The following is a 15190-nucleotide window of genomic DNA, read 5'->3' on the forward strand; positions in this document are numbered from 1 at the left end:
GGGCATATGATAAGGTAAAAGGGATATATTCAGAAGAAACCTCAGAAAATACTTTTTCAAGGAAAGGGTGGTGAATGCTTCGATTGGCCTTCTGGTGGAGGTAGTGGAGATGAAGAGTGTATCTGAATTCAAGACAGCTTGGAACAAGTTGGTTGGATCTCTAAGGGAGAGGAGGGGATACTGGATGACATGGTTGGGCAGACTAGGTCTTTATAGGCCATATGGTCTTTATCTGCCTTCATTTTGTCTATATTTCTATGTTTATAAGAGAGTGCAAAAGTAGTTTAGCGTACATCTGCAAGGGTGACAAACTTGGCCAGAGCTTGAGTAGGACATGGGTTAAGGCTCCAAGTTATATAACTAACATTTAGGTCCCGTTGTTGTGCCAGCTCTATGGCTGGTGTAATTGCGCCTAAATGTCAGACACACTAACAGAGGGTTATGCTAGTATTTTATAACTGTAACTTGGCACTTAGATGCCATTACAGTGTTCCCCTGGTCATTCGTGTTTGGCGGTTCATGGTCCCGGTCATTTGCGGTATTTTCCGACCGTGAACCGCCAACCAGGAGAGGTAGGAGAGGCTGGAGAGGCAGGAGAGAGCAGCCGGAGCACCGGCGAATGAAGGAAATCACACGCTGTATACTCCGACCGCCTCTTCCTGTACTAAATTCGGGCTTTGACATGCAGCTCCTGATTGGTAAGACCCGATTTTAGTGCAGGAAGAGGCGGTCGAAGTATACAGTGAGTGATTTCCTTCACTCGCTGGTGCTCCGGCTGCTCTCTCCTGCCTCTCCCGCTGCCCTCTCCAGTCTCTCACACGAAAAACCATATTTGTGGTTTTTCAAGATTCGCGGGGGTTCCTGGAACAGAACCCCTGCGAATATTGGGGGAGTACTGTATAGAATAGGTACTCACTGTGCAGCATTAGGGCACCTAAAGAAGGTCCTCCCCCAACCTTTATAGAATTACCACCTGTATCTTTCCTCTATGGGTAGATCGAAGGTCCATCATGCTCAGTATCGTGTTTCCAACAGTGGCCTACCCAGGTCCCAAGTACTTAGCAAGATCCCAAGTAGCAAAATATATTTATTTATTTATTCAATTTTTTCTACTGTTCTCCAAAGGGAGCTCAGAACAGTTTACATGAATTTATTCAGGTACTCAAGCATGCTTCCCTGTCTGTTCTGGCGGGTTCACATTCTATCTAGTGTATCTAAGGCAAAGAACACCTGCAGCTCTGAAGATGCCTTTCTGTGAGCAGTTTTCTCCCCATACTATACTTACCCCATTAGAGCTTCTATTTAATGGATTCCTGTGAAATGATTGGGTTGTTTGTTGGGTTTTTTTTGTCGTTCTGTGGAGGACAGCTTTCAGGCTGGACAGTTTATTTGGGTTAATATGTTTAAAAATTGTCGTTAGCAACATGTATGGGAACATTGGGCTCTTTTTACGTGCTAGCCGCTACTGCCTCCTTTTAAGCAGGTGGTATTTTTTGGCTAGCGCACGCTATAGTGCGCACTATCCTGTGCATGCACTAAAAACGCTAGCGCACCTTTGTAAAAGGAGCCCATTGTTTACATACACACACACACCCTTCTACAAAACTGCAGAAGTGGGTTTTTTCCTATGAGTGTCAGGAGCAGCGTCGAGCATTCAGTGCACTGGACTGCGCTAAAAAACAAACAACAACAAAAAAACCCCGCTTCTGTGGTTTTGTAAAAGTGTGTTTGTGGGGGGTTATTCTTGTGTCTAAATTACAAGAAATATGTGAGCATTATATTCTATTCCTTTTAAAAGTTAGCAGTATAAAAGCTGGTCAAGCTTTCCTTTCATCAGACTGATATTATTTCATGCCAAAACATAAGATGCATGGTTGATGTAGAGGTATACAGAACTATAGCAATACTTCAGCAGAAATACATATGCATTATTTTCCAAGGCAGATGTTTTTTTCCAGCTAAGCTATTGCTATTCTGCAAGACAGTAGGACATGAAAGACTTATTATGATACGGTGAATTCAGCATTGCATAAGTCATCTCATCCATAACACACGGTGGATTTATTGGATAATTTGCCCTTCTCGTGCTTTAATCATTTCAATATGGCTGATTTCCTTGTAGTGCAAAGAACTGTGACGGAAATATCACATAGATATGACAATTTCTTTATACTTGGATATGATTTACATATGTTTTAATTAATAATACATACAATGATTGAGAATGCTTGAGAACTAAGATTTGTTGGCATCTCCTATCCATAGTTAACGTATTGTGCATCATTTTGCTGTTTGTCATGAAAGGTGGTTAAGAAACTGTTGAAATAGTAATAACAATAATCGCTCATAAATACCATTCACATTTTCAGTGAAGATATTGCTATGGAACTTGGATTTGAAAAATGTGTCACCCTACCTTTGAAAAAGGGAAAAAAAATCGTTCACACTGAAAGCATAGAAATGTCCTATGATAAGTTCTTCAAGGGATTGAACAGTGAAGGAGCCAACAGATATCTGGATATCCTACAGGCGGATAACATCAAACATACCATGGCGAAGAACATATGCACCCAAGAATACATCAGAAAGGTTAGAAAAATTATGAAGGCTAAACCCAGTGGTGGAAATGCCATCAAGACCATTATCTGGGCCATTCTTGTCATTAAATATAGTGCAGGAATTATAAATTGGACTAAAGCAGAGCTAGAAATTTTGAATAAAAAAATGCAAAAATTCATGACCATCAACCATGCTCTTTATACCTGAAGTGATATTGACAGAGCACCTTCCCCACAGCATAGGTGGAAGAAGACTTCTATGGGTGTCATAAACAGTGGAAAAATAAGGCCTGGTTGGCTGTACTTACAATAGTAAAGAGAATGTGCTAAAATTAGTAAATCAACAAGGCTTGCTGAAGACCACAGAAGCCAGACAAGAACAGAACAAGAACAAATAAGAAAATAAAGAGACACGTGACACAATGAACTACTCCATGAACAGAAAAGTTGACAGATCCGAAATAGGGCAGAGGCTGAAGAAAAGAAATATGAAGGCAGAAACTGAAGGACCTACCATGGCAGCACTGAAATAAGTACTTCAAACAGATGTAATGAAGGCTATAATTGTGAAAAAAGGCTGAAGAAACTGTGGACCACCTGGACACTGACTGCAAAAAGATGATTCAGACTGACTCCAAGGATAGACACAACATTGTAGTGGTCCTGAAACTATGGCCCTCTTTTACTAAGGTGCGCTAACCGATATAGCGCGTGCTACACGCATGTTAGTTTATGGATATGCAAGCATTTAGCCCCAATTTTTACATCCTGGATGAACCAACAAACCACTTGGACTTGAAGACCATAGAGGCACTGGGCAAGGCCCTAAATACATTTCGGGGTGATGTCATTCTGGTGTCGCACGATGAACGTTTCATTTGGTTGGTGTGCCGAGAGTTGTGGGTGTGTGAGAACGCATCTGTAACCCGCATTGAGGGTGGCTTCGATGAATACCGTGACATGTTACATGAGCAGTTCCGCAAGGAAGGGTTTTTATAGAGGAGATATCATGCTGGAGCCGGGGACAGCACTGGAACCCAGGCTTTCTATTTCTACTGCAGTGCATGGCTTGTGGAGGGGAGAGGACTATCGGTGACCCCCAAGAGAGCTCTGTACATGGTGAGCAGCTCAACCATAGAAAGCTGGCATCCTGGGTCTGATCTGACAGAAGTGTAGAGGATACTGGAAGGGAAGGTTGTGAACTCAGCCTATAAGTTATCTACTGAGTATCACCACAGATAACATTCTGGGAAGAAGGCACCTTAGTAAAAGAGGGGGTATAAGAATATATATTGCCCATACTTGTTTGTGTGCATAAGGCCTGCATTAGCCTAATAGAGGCCTATGAACCAAACTCTGACTGCATCATAACCATCCTGTCATGGATATCTAATGCAATTCATGATGTACTTAGCCAAAGCCACATTTTTGTGTACATGATTGTGATTGATCATTATTATCAATGGACAAAAGTAAATAGTGTGGCTCCCCAGGGGGGTCTGTGTTAGGACCACTGCATTTTAAAATATTTATTATTGATCTAGAGATGGGAATAACTAGTGAGATAATTACCCCCACCCCCTTTATGAAGCCACGTTAGGCTTTATTATTGCCGACTGCAGCGGTGTTAGCTAAAACGCTCATACGAATTCTATAGGCGTCAGAGCTAATACTGTTGCGGCTGGCAATGAAAAAAAGCTTAATGCAGCTTTGTAAAAGGGGGGGGGATAAATTTGTTGATAACACAAAATTACTCAAAGTTATTAAATCACAAGGGGATAGTGATAAATTGCAAGAGGGCCTTATGAGATTGAGAGACTGGGCAGCCAAATGGCAGATGACATTTATGGCTCCTTTTATGAAGCCACGTTAGCGGCTTTAGCGCATGTAGCTTTCTAGTGTGCGCTAAACCCATACAACACAGCTAGAACTAACGCCAGCTGGCATTAGTGCCTAGTGCGGCCGGCAGTTAGCGCACGCTATTACACGCGTTAAACCGCTAACAAGGCTTCACAAAAGGAGCCCTTAATGCGAGCAAGTGCAAAGTGATGGAACCCAAACTGTAGCTACATGATGCAAGGTTCCACATTAGGAGTCATCACACAGAAATAGTATCTAACCCCCTCTTTTACTAAGGTGTGCACTAACTTTATTCTTTTATACCGCCATAACCAAGAGTTCTAGGCGGTTTACACTAAAAAGAGCTGGACAATCAGCGAGATACAATAATACAATAAAAATACAGATATAGTATAAAATACAGTTTCAATATAAAACTCTCATTAAATAATAAACTTATCGAACAGAGTGGTCTTAATTAATTTCCAAAAAGAGCAATAAGATAACATAGCTTGTTGAATACATTTACCTAGCTAACGCATGCATGTTATCCTATGGACACGTTAGCGGTTAGCTTTAATTTAGCGCACGCTCAACATGCACTAAAAAAGCAAATAGAATGTCAGGAATTATTTAGAAAAGAATGGAGAACAATACTGAGAATATTATAATGTTCCATGGTGCAATTGCACCTTAAATATTGTGTGCAATTTTGATCACTTCATCTCAAAAAGGCTAAAGGAGATGGGACTTATATACTGCTTTTTCTGCGTGTATATCAGGCAGGTACTTATTTTATACTTGGGGCAATGAAGTATTAAGTGACTTGCCCATAGTCACAGTGAGAGTTAAACTCACAACCTCAGGTTGCTGAGGCAGCTGCTCTAACCACTAGGCCACTCCTCCACTCCAGAATTAGAAATGTTACAGAGAAGGGTGACAAAAATGATAAAGTGGATGGGACAACTTCCCTGTGAGGAAAGGCTATAGTGACTTCAGCTCTTCAGTTTGGAGAAGAGATTGGTGAGGGGGGTATGATAGAGATCTTTAAAATACAGGGTGGATTTGAACAGGTTGACATGAATCACTTGTTTATGTTTTCAAAAAAAAAAATACATGCACTAGGAGCACATAATGAAGTTACTAAGTAGTAAATTGAAAACAAAACCGGAGAAGCTATTTCTTCACTCAACGTATAATTAATTAATCTCTGGAATTTGATGCCAATTAATGTGCTGAAAGCAGTTAACTTAGCAAGATTTAAAAAAAGTTTGGACAAGATCCTAGAAGAAAAGTCCATAAGCTATTATTAAAATGGACTTTGGAAAATACACTGCTTATTCCTGAGGTAAGCATCATAAAATCTGTTTTACTGTTTGGCATCTTGCCAGTTACTTGTGAGCTGGATTGGTCACCGTTGGAAACAAGATACCGGGCTTGATGGACTTTCAATCTGTCCCAGTATGGCAATGCTTATGTTCTTATGTAGGATGACCAGATTTGGGGGGAACAAAAATCTGGGCCCATGGCCCCGCCCTTAGGCCCACCCTGTTCTGCCCCAGCCCCTCTCAACCAGGTCGCTTATTGGGAGGGCTTCTGTGCATGCACTAGTGTGATGCGATGACATCATACACCTATGCGTGATGGCACTGCGTTGCATCTGGGCATGCGCGGATGTCGTCCCGACATCGCTGCTAGCTGGAAGCTTTTCGAAACCCAGACAAAGTGCCGGAAGATCCGGAAGCCTAGTAACCCTATTCTTATGAGACTGAATAGGCCTTAGTCCTTTGTGTGATCAAGAGGCTTGAGTCTTTCCACTAGATACTTTTGGAGCTTACACACATCCAAGATGTAGTAATGTAGCTGCACTAATTATCACAAGAATGCCCATTCTCTTCCCCTGACACAAACCCTCAAAAAATTTACAAATATTTTTTAACATATGGTTAGCACACACTGATTTGGCCATTACTTCAGGATGCCTGAAAATATCCTGTGGTATGCCATTCTAAGCTGTGTTAGGTCTGCATTAACGCTTAACACTTCTTAATAAAAGGGTCCCTTAATTCATGCAAATGTGTTGTTAGATACCATTCTTTGAAATATTTATTTGTAGACCCGTCTCATTTGATGTTTTCTCTCAATGAAACGCCTTGAGAATGAAGTAACAACTAGAGAGTTGCGCGGGGACAGAAATCCCACCCATCCCCACCCGTCCCCACCAGGATACTCCCCATCCCCACCCGTACCCGCCAGGATCCTCTCCGTCCCCACCCATCCCCGCAAGGAATTATCTCCATCCCCGCCGGTCCCCATAAAAAGCAGCAATTTCTTTTGTGTTTGCGCTACTGTTTTCCTTGTGGAATCTCTTTGGTGGAACCTTTTTTTTTTGTTTTCTGTTCAGGTAATTAACTTATAAACCCCCTCTTTTACTAAGTCTGACGTGTCCATTATATTATATGGACGAACCCTGCTTCCTAATCCTTCCATCCCCGTGGGAGTCCCGTTGGCAAGAGGGGTTCCCCGTGGGAGTCCCGTGGGCCAGAGGGAGGTCCCCGTGGGAGTACCGTGAGTTAGGGGGGGATTCCCGCAGGAACCCCGCGGGACCCGCGGGATTCCCGTGATCCCCGTTCCCGTGCAGACCTCTAGTAACAACAGCGCCTAATAAAAATTAGTTCTCTGTTCAGTAGTAGTTAATGTGTTTCTTTACGATTGTTTGAATTTAATTATGCTACTCTTTAAATCTCGGATCTAAATTTAGAGGACTGGTGTGTGATCAAGGGAAGTTGACTTTTTTTCTCTACAAGATGTTATGCTTGGAATAAATTTTGTTAAATTGTATAAATAATAAATAATAAAAAAAGGTCTCTTAATTGGATAAATGGCTTTTGGAAATAGCCCAAAGATAAAAACAACAGACTGTGGATGTGGATGTCCTGAAAGATGATTTTATTCGTTCTTCACAATAAAAATACAAATAAAAGTCTGAATTAGTAATACACATATGATTGTCCTGACAGACCCTACCCGGTCTGTGTCTTGGTGGCTAACCAGTCATTTCCAATGGGAGATAACTGGATAGTTTGGCTGAAAATCACTAGTTAGTGCCCAAATGCTAACCAGCGATCCTGGGGGTTTTCTGAGGGACTTCTGAGGGTGGGTCTAATATAGGCCCTGATTTTCAGTGCTAACCCGCTAAGTTTAGTGCATAGATAAACCTACATAAATATCTTTATGTGCTAGCTAAAGGCCGCTTAGCGCTGAATATTAATTAAGCAATTATCGGCAATACGCTTTTTAAAAACCTACCCACCTTTTACAAAACTGCGCAAGAGGTATTTAGCACTGGCCGGTGTGCTGAATGCTCTGCGCTGCTCCAATGGTCATAGAGTTCCTATGAGCGTTGGAGCAGCATAGAGCATTCAGCGCACTGGCCAGCGCTAAAAAACGTCTTGTGCAGTTTTGTAAAGGGGGAGGGGCTAGATATTCAACCTAGTTGACGGAAACAGCCTGGCATTGAATATCTAGAATCAGCACTGATGGCGAGTTTTAAGCACACTGCCTGATGCTAGCTGAATACTGGCTCCATAAAGTCTAAGTGTGTGGGGGGTGGGGAGGGGGGGAGGAAGATTAGGGGCCTGAAAGTTAATTGAGGATGTCATAAGGCTAAAGTTTGCCCTAAGATGCCCAATACCTCTTGCTCTGGCCCCGGCTATTCCGATTATGAAAAGTGTTTTCATTCATATATAGGTGTATGTGTGCATATGTTCTGAAAACTAGACGCCAAATAGTTCTAATTGGCATTTCTTCATTTTCTTATCCAATAATGTAATGTTTCTGAACTATTTTCTAAAAATTGCCCATTTTGCTCTAAACATTATTTTCACAGCATTTGTTTTGACATTCAATGTGAAGAGGTGTGCTTAGAAATCCATCTTTAAGCCTTATGAGCAAGTAGATTTTTTTTTTTTTTTTAACTATAACGTAAGGGTTCATATTTCCAGGAGCTTTTCTCCTAGCCTAGGTTTGAATTTTGTTTGTGCAAATTGACACTTAAAGAAATAATACTCTTTTCAGCTACAGTTTTACGCTCAGAATTTAGGAAGTTGGTTGGTTGGGTTGAGAACTTTTCAGCACCCTCTCATATCTAGATAAAGACTCGTAGAACTAGGTAAACACACAAAACGCACACTCACTTGGGGAAAAAAATATTTAAATGCCACCACTCACGATTAAAGCTGCTTAAACAACTATGGCCCTCTGTTGCTAAGGTGCGCTAACCGATTAGCGCGTGCTAATCGATTTAGCGTGCGATAAACGCTAACACGTGCATTTTAGTCTATGGACGCATTAGCGTTTAGCGCGTGCTAATTCAATTAGCGCACGCTAATCGGTTCGCTCACTTTAGTCAAACAGGGGGTATGTTGTAGTGATCAGAGCATACAGAATATATTTCAGTTGACTGAAGCAAATGAAATGGATCATCCATTATTTGTAGAGTTTAATTCAAAAGGAAATTATAGCATGTATGTGCAGAAGCTCAGTTTGCCCTGATTTTAAAGATGGGCACCACTTCACCGACTGTTTAGAGAAACCCAGCACATTTTCTTCATTAATCTTACGTGAGGAGAAACTTCACAGTGCACCTGTATAAACAATCTAACTGAGCTTCCTTACCACCTCAGTTTCAAAATATTAATAGAGGTGTGGCTAGACAGCACAAGACATATCAATGTATACAATCCTTTTATATGATATATTCAATTATAACAAGCAAAGCCCTGCTATGAAAAACAATCATAGGCTGCTGGGGGGGGTGTACAGTGTCAGCTCAAGTTCAACAGATAGAGTTGCAAGCAGGAATCAGTTGTATATTTCAACATGCCAGTGACTGCCTCCATCAGGTTTTAATTGGAGAAGATGCATTTTTAAAACCCTGGTGTTTATCTACCTCTGTGATAAAATGATAGGAATCACGGGCATAGACCACGCACTGAGCAGCGTCTTCTAAACAGGGGAAAATCACTTCCAAACTGAATCCAAGAAATGGGGAGAAATACAATAGCACTTGAATCTATTCAATATGGAATACTGAAACTGAGGCGTGTTACCTGCTGTCTGGGCTCGGCTACACTGCTGGTGATTGAGGAGAGCCTGCTGGGCTGCTCTGGAGCCCTGGGACACTGAATGCTACATCGAGGAGAAATCCCACCCCAGTTTGACATCATCAGGCTGCTGCTTAAAATCAAGTCTCCCCCACGAAGCTGCTTGAGACCTGTTGCCTTCTGTCGGGGTGCTGCTGCACTGCTGCTGATTGAAGGGAGCCCACTGGGCTTCACAGGGAATACTGAGCACTGCATTGAGTTGAAGTTCCACCCCAGTGGGCTCTCAGAAGACAGAGAAGGGGACAGAGGAAATTTTTTGGTGGGATCATTAGAAGGGCTATCTTTCTGGGCTACTCTGAGTAGGTGTGCGGCCGATTGCAGGGAGGGAGTAAGGTGCAGCTAAGGTCGGGGAGCACAGCCATGTCTACAGGCTCCTTGAGCGACCCGGAGGAGCTGCAGGAGTTGGAGTTGCGGGTGCTAGAGTTGCAGTACCCAGCCTCCAAACGACGCCAGCCCGGGGATAGCCAGCTGCTACTGCTCGGCCAATCCCCTGAGATCTCTGAGGAGGATGATGAAGAAGAAGAAGATGAGGAGGAGGAAGAGGAGGAGGAGGGCAGCAAACGGAAAAGGGGCAGCAGGGGCCAGGTCCCCGGGAGCAAGAAAACACTGACCAAGTCAGCCAAAGAGTGCAAGCAGACTCAGAGAAATGCAGCCAATGCCAGGGAGAGAGCCCGCATGAGGGTGCTGAGCAAAGCCTTCTCCAGGCTCAAAACCAGCCTGCCCTGGGTGCCGCCAGACACCAAGCTCTCCAAGCTAGACACTCTCCGGCTGGCGTCCAGCTACATCGCCCATCTCAGGCAGCTGCTGCAGGAGGATCGGTACGAGAATGGCTACGTGCATCCTGTCAACCTGGTAAGATACAGCTTCTCTTCACCCCACTGCAGTCAGGAATGCCCTGACACTTTCAACCCATAGACACTTTCTCAATGGTAAAGCCCCAGGAGAAAGATCTATGACCTGTTACCACCAGTAATTAGGTAGACATAATATGATGAAGCAAATGATTATTTACTGTATTATATTTATATAAAAATGATATGCCACCAAAGCGATCAAAATTGTTTCTGGGTATGTAATGACTTATCTTGAATTCTAAATGACTGTTTTCTCTGCTGTTTATTTCAGTTAAAAGCTTTAAGTAGAAACACAGCAAATAAAGCAAATTATATCTATCACTTAAAAATTTTATATAGAAAAAAAAGTTAGATAGATTGTGAGCCCAGGGGGACAGAGAGGGAAAACTGCTTGAGTACCTGAATAAATGCATGTATACCGTTCTGAGCTCCCCTGGGAGAACGGTATAGAAAATGGAATTTAAAAAATATATATTATTTAAGCATTTGCAGTGATTGAATGATGCTGACTATAATGGGATTCTTTTATCCATGTGCAATGTTACAACAATGGAAATGAAAGGAATGACTGGCAGGCATACATTTTGGATATTGTGGAAAATAAAGTGAAGGAGGGGGTGGGGGAGGCACTCAAGAATTCCATTAAAAAAAAACCTATGTGATGTTCCAAATGGAACTACACAAACAGTTTTAAAAAGTCAAGAGAGGAAAGCGCTCACAAGAGTGGGAAATGTACAGTATTGCCCAATGCTTTGCCAGTCCTTGGGAACAGGATGTCAGCTGTCTTTTTAGGCCATCATTGCCACTGCCGTTGTAGACAACTACGCACAATAGAAAAACCTAACAGGATAAGAACATTTGGACATGAATTGGGCTGGCAGCCAGTGCAGATAAGTTTACTAATTCGCTGGGTTTTGAGTCCTAACTTTGAAACGTTGACAGCGCTGCATTTTAAATTGATACTGTCTTATGATTAATTTTGCACTTGCACTTTAATATTCACTACAGCTTGTGCACGGGTGGGGCCTGTGATGGTGCACAGCGTGGTTTCAGAAAGAGCCACGCTTTCAAGTCGTAAGCCAGGAGCGCTGTTATCAGTGCACCTTAGCTTTCGGTACAGCACTGAGGCCTCACCTATAATATTTAAATATTTGTAGTCATAGTAACATAGTAACATAGTAGATGACGGCAGATAAAGACCCGAATGGTCCATCCAGTCTGCCCAACCTGATTCAATTTAATTTTTTTTTTTTTTTTCTTCTTAGCTATTTCTGGGCGAGAATCCAAAGCTTTACCCGGTACTGTGCTTGGGTTCCAACTGCCGAAATCTCTGTTAAGACTTACTCCAGCCCATCTACACCCTCCCAGCCATTGAAGCCCTCCCCTGCCCATCCTCCTCCAAACGGCCATACATAGACGCAGACCATACAAGTCTGCCCAGTAACTGGCCTAGTTCAATCTTTAATATTATTTTCTGATTCTAAATCTTCTGTGTTCATCCCACGCTTCTTTGAACTCAGTCACAGTTTTACTCTCCACCACCTCTCTCGGGAGCGCATTCCAGGCATCCACCACCCTCTCCGTAAAGTAGAATTTCCTAACATTGCCCCTGAATCTACCACCCCTCAACCTCAAATTATGTCCTCTGGTTTTACCATTTTCCTTTCTCTGGAAAAGATTTTGTTCTACGTTAATACCCTTTAAGTATTTGAACGTCTGAATCATATCTCCCCTGTCTCTCCTTTCCTTTAGGGTATACATATTCAGGGCTTCCAGTCTCTCCTCATACGTCTTCTGGCGCAAGCCTCCTATCATTTTCGTCGCCCTCCTCTGGACCGCCTCAAGTCTTCTTACGTCTTTCGCCAGATACGGTCTCCAAAACTGAACACAATACTCCAAGTGGGGCCTCACCAATGACCTGTACAGGGGCATCAACACCTTCTTCCTTCTACTGACTACGCCTCTCTTTATACATCCCAGAATCCTTCTGACAGCAGCCACTGCCTTGTCACACTGTTTTTTCGCCTTTAGATCTTCGGACACTATCACCCCAAGGTCCCTCTCCCCGTCCGTGCATATCAGCTTCTCTCCTCCCAGCATATACGGTTCCTTCCTATTATTAATCCCCAAATGCATTACTCTGCATTTCTTTGCATTGAATTTTAGTTGCCAGGCATTAGACCAATCCTCTAACTTTTGCAGATCCTTTTTCATATTTTCCACTCCCTCTTCGGTGTCTACTCTGTTACAAATCTTGGTATCATCTGCAAAAAGGCACACTTTTCCTTCTAACCCTTCAGCAATGTCACTTACATACATATTGAACAGGATTGGCCCCAGCACCGAACCCTGAGGGACTCCACTAGTCACCTTTCCTTCCTTCGAGCGACTTCCATTAACCACCACCCTCTGGCGTCCGTCCGACAGCCAGTTTCTGACCCAGTTCACCACTTTGGGTCCTAACTTCAGCCCTTCAAGTTTGTTCAACAGCCTCCTATGAGGAACTGTATCAAAGGCTTTGCTGAAATCCAAGTAAATTACATCTAGCATATGTCCTCGATCCAGCTCTCTGGTTACCCAATCAAAAAATTCAATCAGGTTCGTTTGGCACGATTTACCTTTTGTAAAGCCATGTTGCCTTTATTGTGGGTAGTGGTTGGTTTATGTGCAGTGCTGCCTACTTTTCTCAGTTTATATCTGGGGAGTCCAGATTTGCATTGTAGACAACTAGGCAGGCAACTAGAAGCAATATATATTTTTTAATCTGTGAGACATGAATAGAGGTAAGCACTTCAGGGTCCTTTTACTATGTTGCATTAGGTACTAACGCTCACCTAAAGCAACTAAAAATGGAGTACTACAGGATGCGCTCAGACAACCTGAAGTAACTTTGAAATGCGTGTATCCCAATCATGAACTAAAAAATGTGTTGGGTTTTTTTTTTGGGGGGTGGGGGGTTCAGACGATCTGTTAGGGATAGAGAGTGAGTGTTTCTATGCAAACCAGTTAGTGCATCTACGTTATCACACACTAACTGGTTAGCGCAGGGATGCCACATGAACCTATACTGCCTACAAAATGTAGAGCAGAAAGTGCTTGTGTTGCAGTTTAAAAAAATAGCCACATGCTAATAGCAACATTAGTACATGGCCATTAACACATAAAAATAGAAAATTATTCAATTTACGGCCACAGTAAAAATGTCTTTGGCACACAGTAAAGACCCACATAAAGGTACGCTAAGGCCAATTTTTACCACACCTTTGTAAAAAGATCCCTTAGAAAAGAAAGGACACCACTGTATTTCTATAACCATATGCAACCATTTCTGTTACTTGCAGACGTGGCCTTTTGTGGTATCGGGAAGACCAGAACTGGAGCCCAAAGAAGTTTCTGCAGGAAGCAGGTTATGTGGAACCACTGCTTAGGACCTTATAGTGATGGTTCATGGAGTTTGGCGTGCTTGTTATGCTAACGATTCACCAACTGGGATAGAATTGGAAGAAGGTGATCAGGAAATGTGCTGAAAGGTGAGGATATCGTCCAACTGCAAGTACCTATTTGCTGCTGAGCCGAAGTTGAGCAATTACTGCAGTCCTCAAAGTTTTGGGGAATTTGCACTGCCAGGAAGGGTGTAAAGTGCTTTCCTCTGAAGAGATCAGAGGACCCAAACCCTCGATTCCTAAGGTCACTAATCATTCCTCCTTGAGGACCTGCTATACAGCGGAAACTGCAATGTGTGAAGGTACTGGAGTACAACACAGTGGACCAAAACCTAAAGACAAGGTTTACTCTGCAAATTAATGACAGCACTGGTTTTGAACCCTGAGACCAAGCAGTATTATAGAATAGTTGGAATACAGAAATAGATTTATAATATATTTTTATGTCTTTTTTTTTACACCTGAACTGTATTTGCTGATATGCAATAAATGTTTATTGGTATTCTTGTTGAGGCTTTGTTGCAATTTTGTTTTAAGAACATAAGAAGTGCCTCTGCTGGGTCAGACCAGAGGTCCATCGTGCCCAGCAGTCCGCTCACGCGGCAGCCCAACAGGTCCAGGACCTGTGCAGTAATCCTCTATCTATACCCCTCTATCCCCTTTTCCAGCAGGAAATTGTCCAATCCTTTCTTGAACCCCAGTACCGTACTCTGCCCTATTACGCTCTCTGGAAGCGCATTCCAGGTGTCCACCACACGTTGGATAAAGAAGAACTTCCTAGCATTCATTTTGAATCTGTCCCCTTTCAACTTTTCTGAATGCCCTCTTGTTCTTTTATTTTCCAAAAGTTTGAAGAATCTGTCCCTCTCCACTCTCTCTATGCCCTTCATGATCTTGTAAATCTCTATCATATCTCCTCTAAGTCTCCTCTTCTCCAGGGAAAAGATTCCCAGTTTCTCCAATCTCTTAGTGTATGAAAGGCTTTCCATACCTTTTATCAAACGTGTCGCTCTCCTCTGAACCCTCTCGAGTATCGCCATATCCTTCTTAAGGTACGACGACCAATATTGGACGCAGTACTCCAGATGCGGATGCACCATTGCCCGATACAACAGCAGGATAACTTCTTTCGTTCTGGATGTAATACCCTTCTTGATTATACCTAGCATTCTATTCGCTCTCTTAGCGGCTAGCCAACAAGCAGTAAGAGCAGTATATAATCCTTGGTGAGTTGTTTTTCTTTTTTTCTCATTCCTGGGCAAGGCTGGATACGTAGAATACAGAATCAGTCAGCCATGAGATTGTATAGTATAGGGCAGGGGCAGGCAAGT

General features: G+C 42.7%; 1 protein-coding gene across 1 annotated transcript; it reads left to right on the forward strand.

The window, feature by feature from the left end:
* The first annotated feature begins 9306 nt into the window (after positions 1–9306).
* MSC (musculin) lies at positions 9307–14366 on the forward strand. Its single transcript, XM_033934248.1, has 2 exons — positions 9307–10414; positions 13758–14366. The coding sequence occupies exons 1-2, from the start codon at positions 9923–9925 to the stop codon at positions 13842–13844; spliced, it is 579 nt and encodes a 192-aa protein (XP_033790139.1). The 5' UTR covers positions 9307–9922; the 3' UTR covers positions 13845–14366.
* The last annotated feature ends 824 nt before the right edge of the window (positions 14367–15190 follow it).

The sequence above is a fragment of the Geotrypetes seraphini genome, chromosome 2, assembly GCF_902459505.1.
Source record: "Geotrypetes seraphini chromosome 2, aGeoSer1.1, whole genome shotgun sequence".
NCBI classification, from domain to species: domain Eukaryota; kingdom Metazoa; phylum Chordata; class Amphibia; order Gymnophiona; family Dermophiidae; genus Geotrypetes; species Geotrypetes seraphini.

Bases quoted from the DNA above. Each gene is read 5' to 3' on its own strand.
- MSC (XM_033934248.1), top strand. From the start codon at position 9,923: ATGTCTACAGGCTCCTTGAGCGACCCGGAGGAGCTGCAGGAGTTGGAG. The intron at 10,415-13,757 runs GTAAGATACAGC...TGTTACTTGCAG, and splicing joins ACGTGCATCCTGTCAACCTG to ACGTGGCCTTTTGTGGTATC.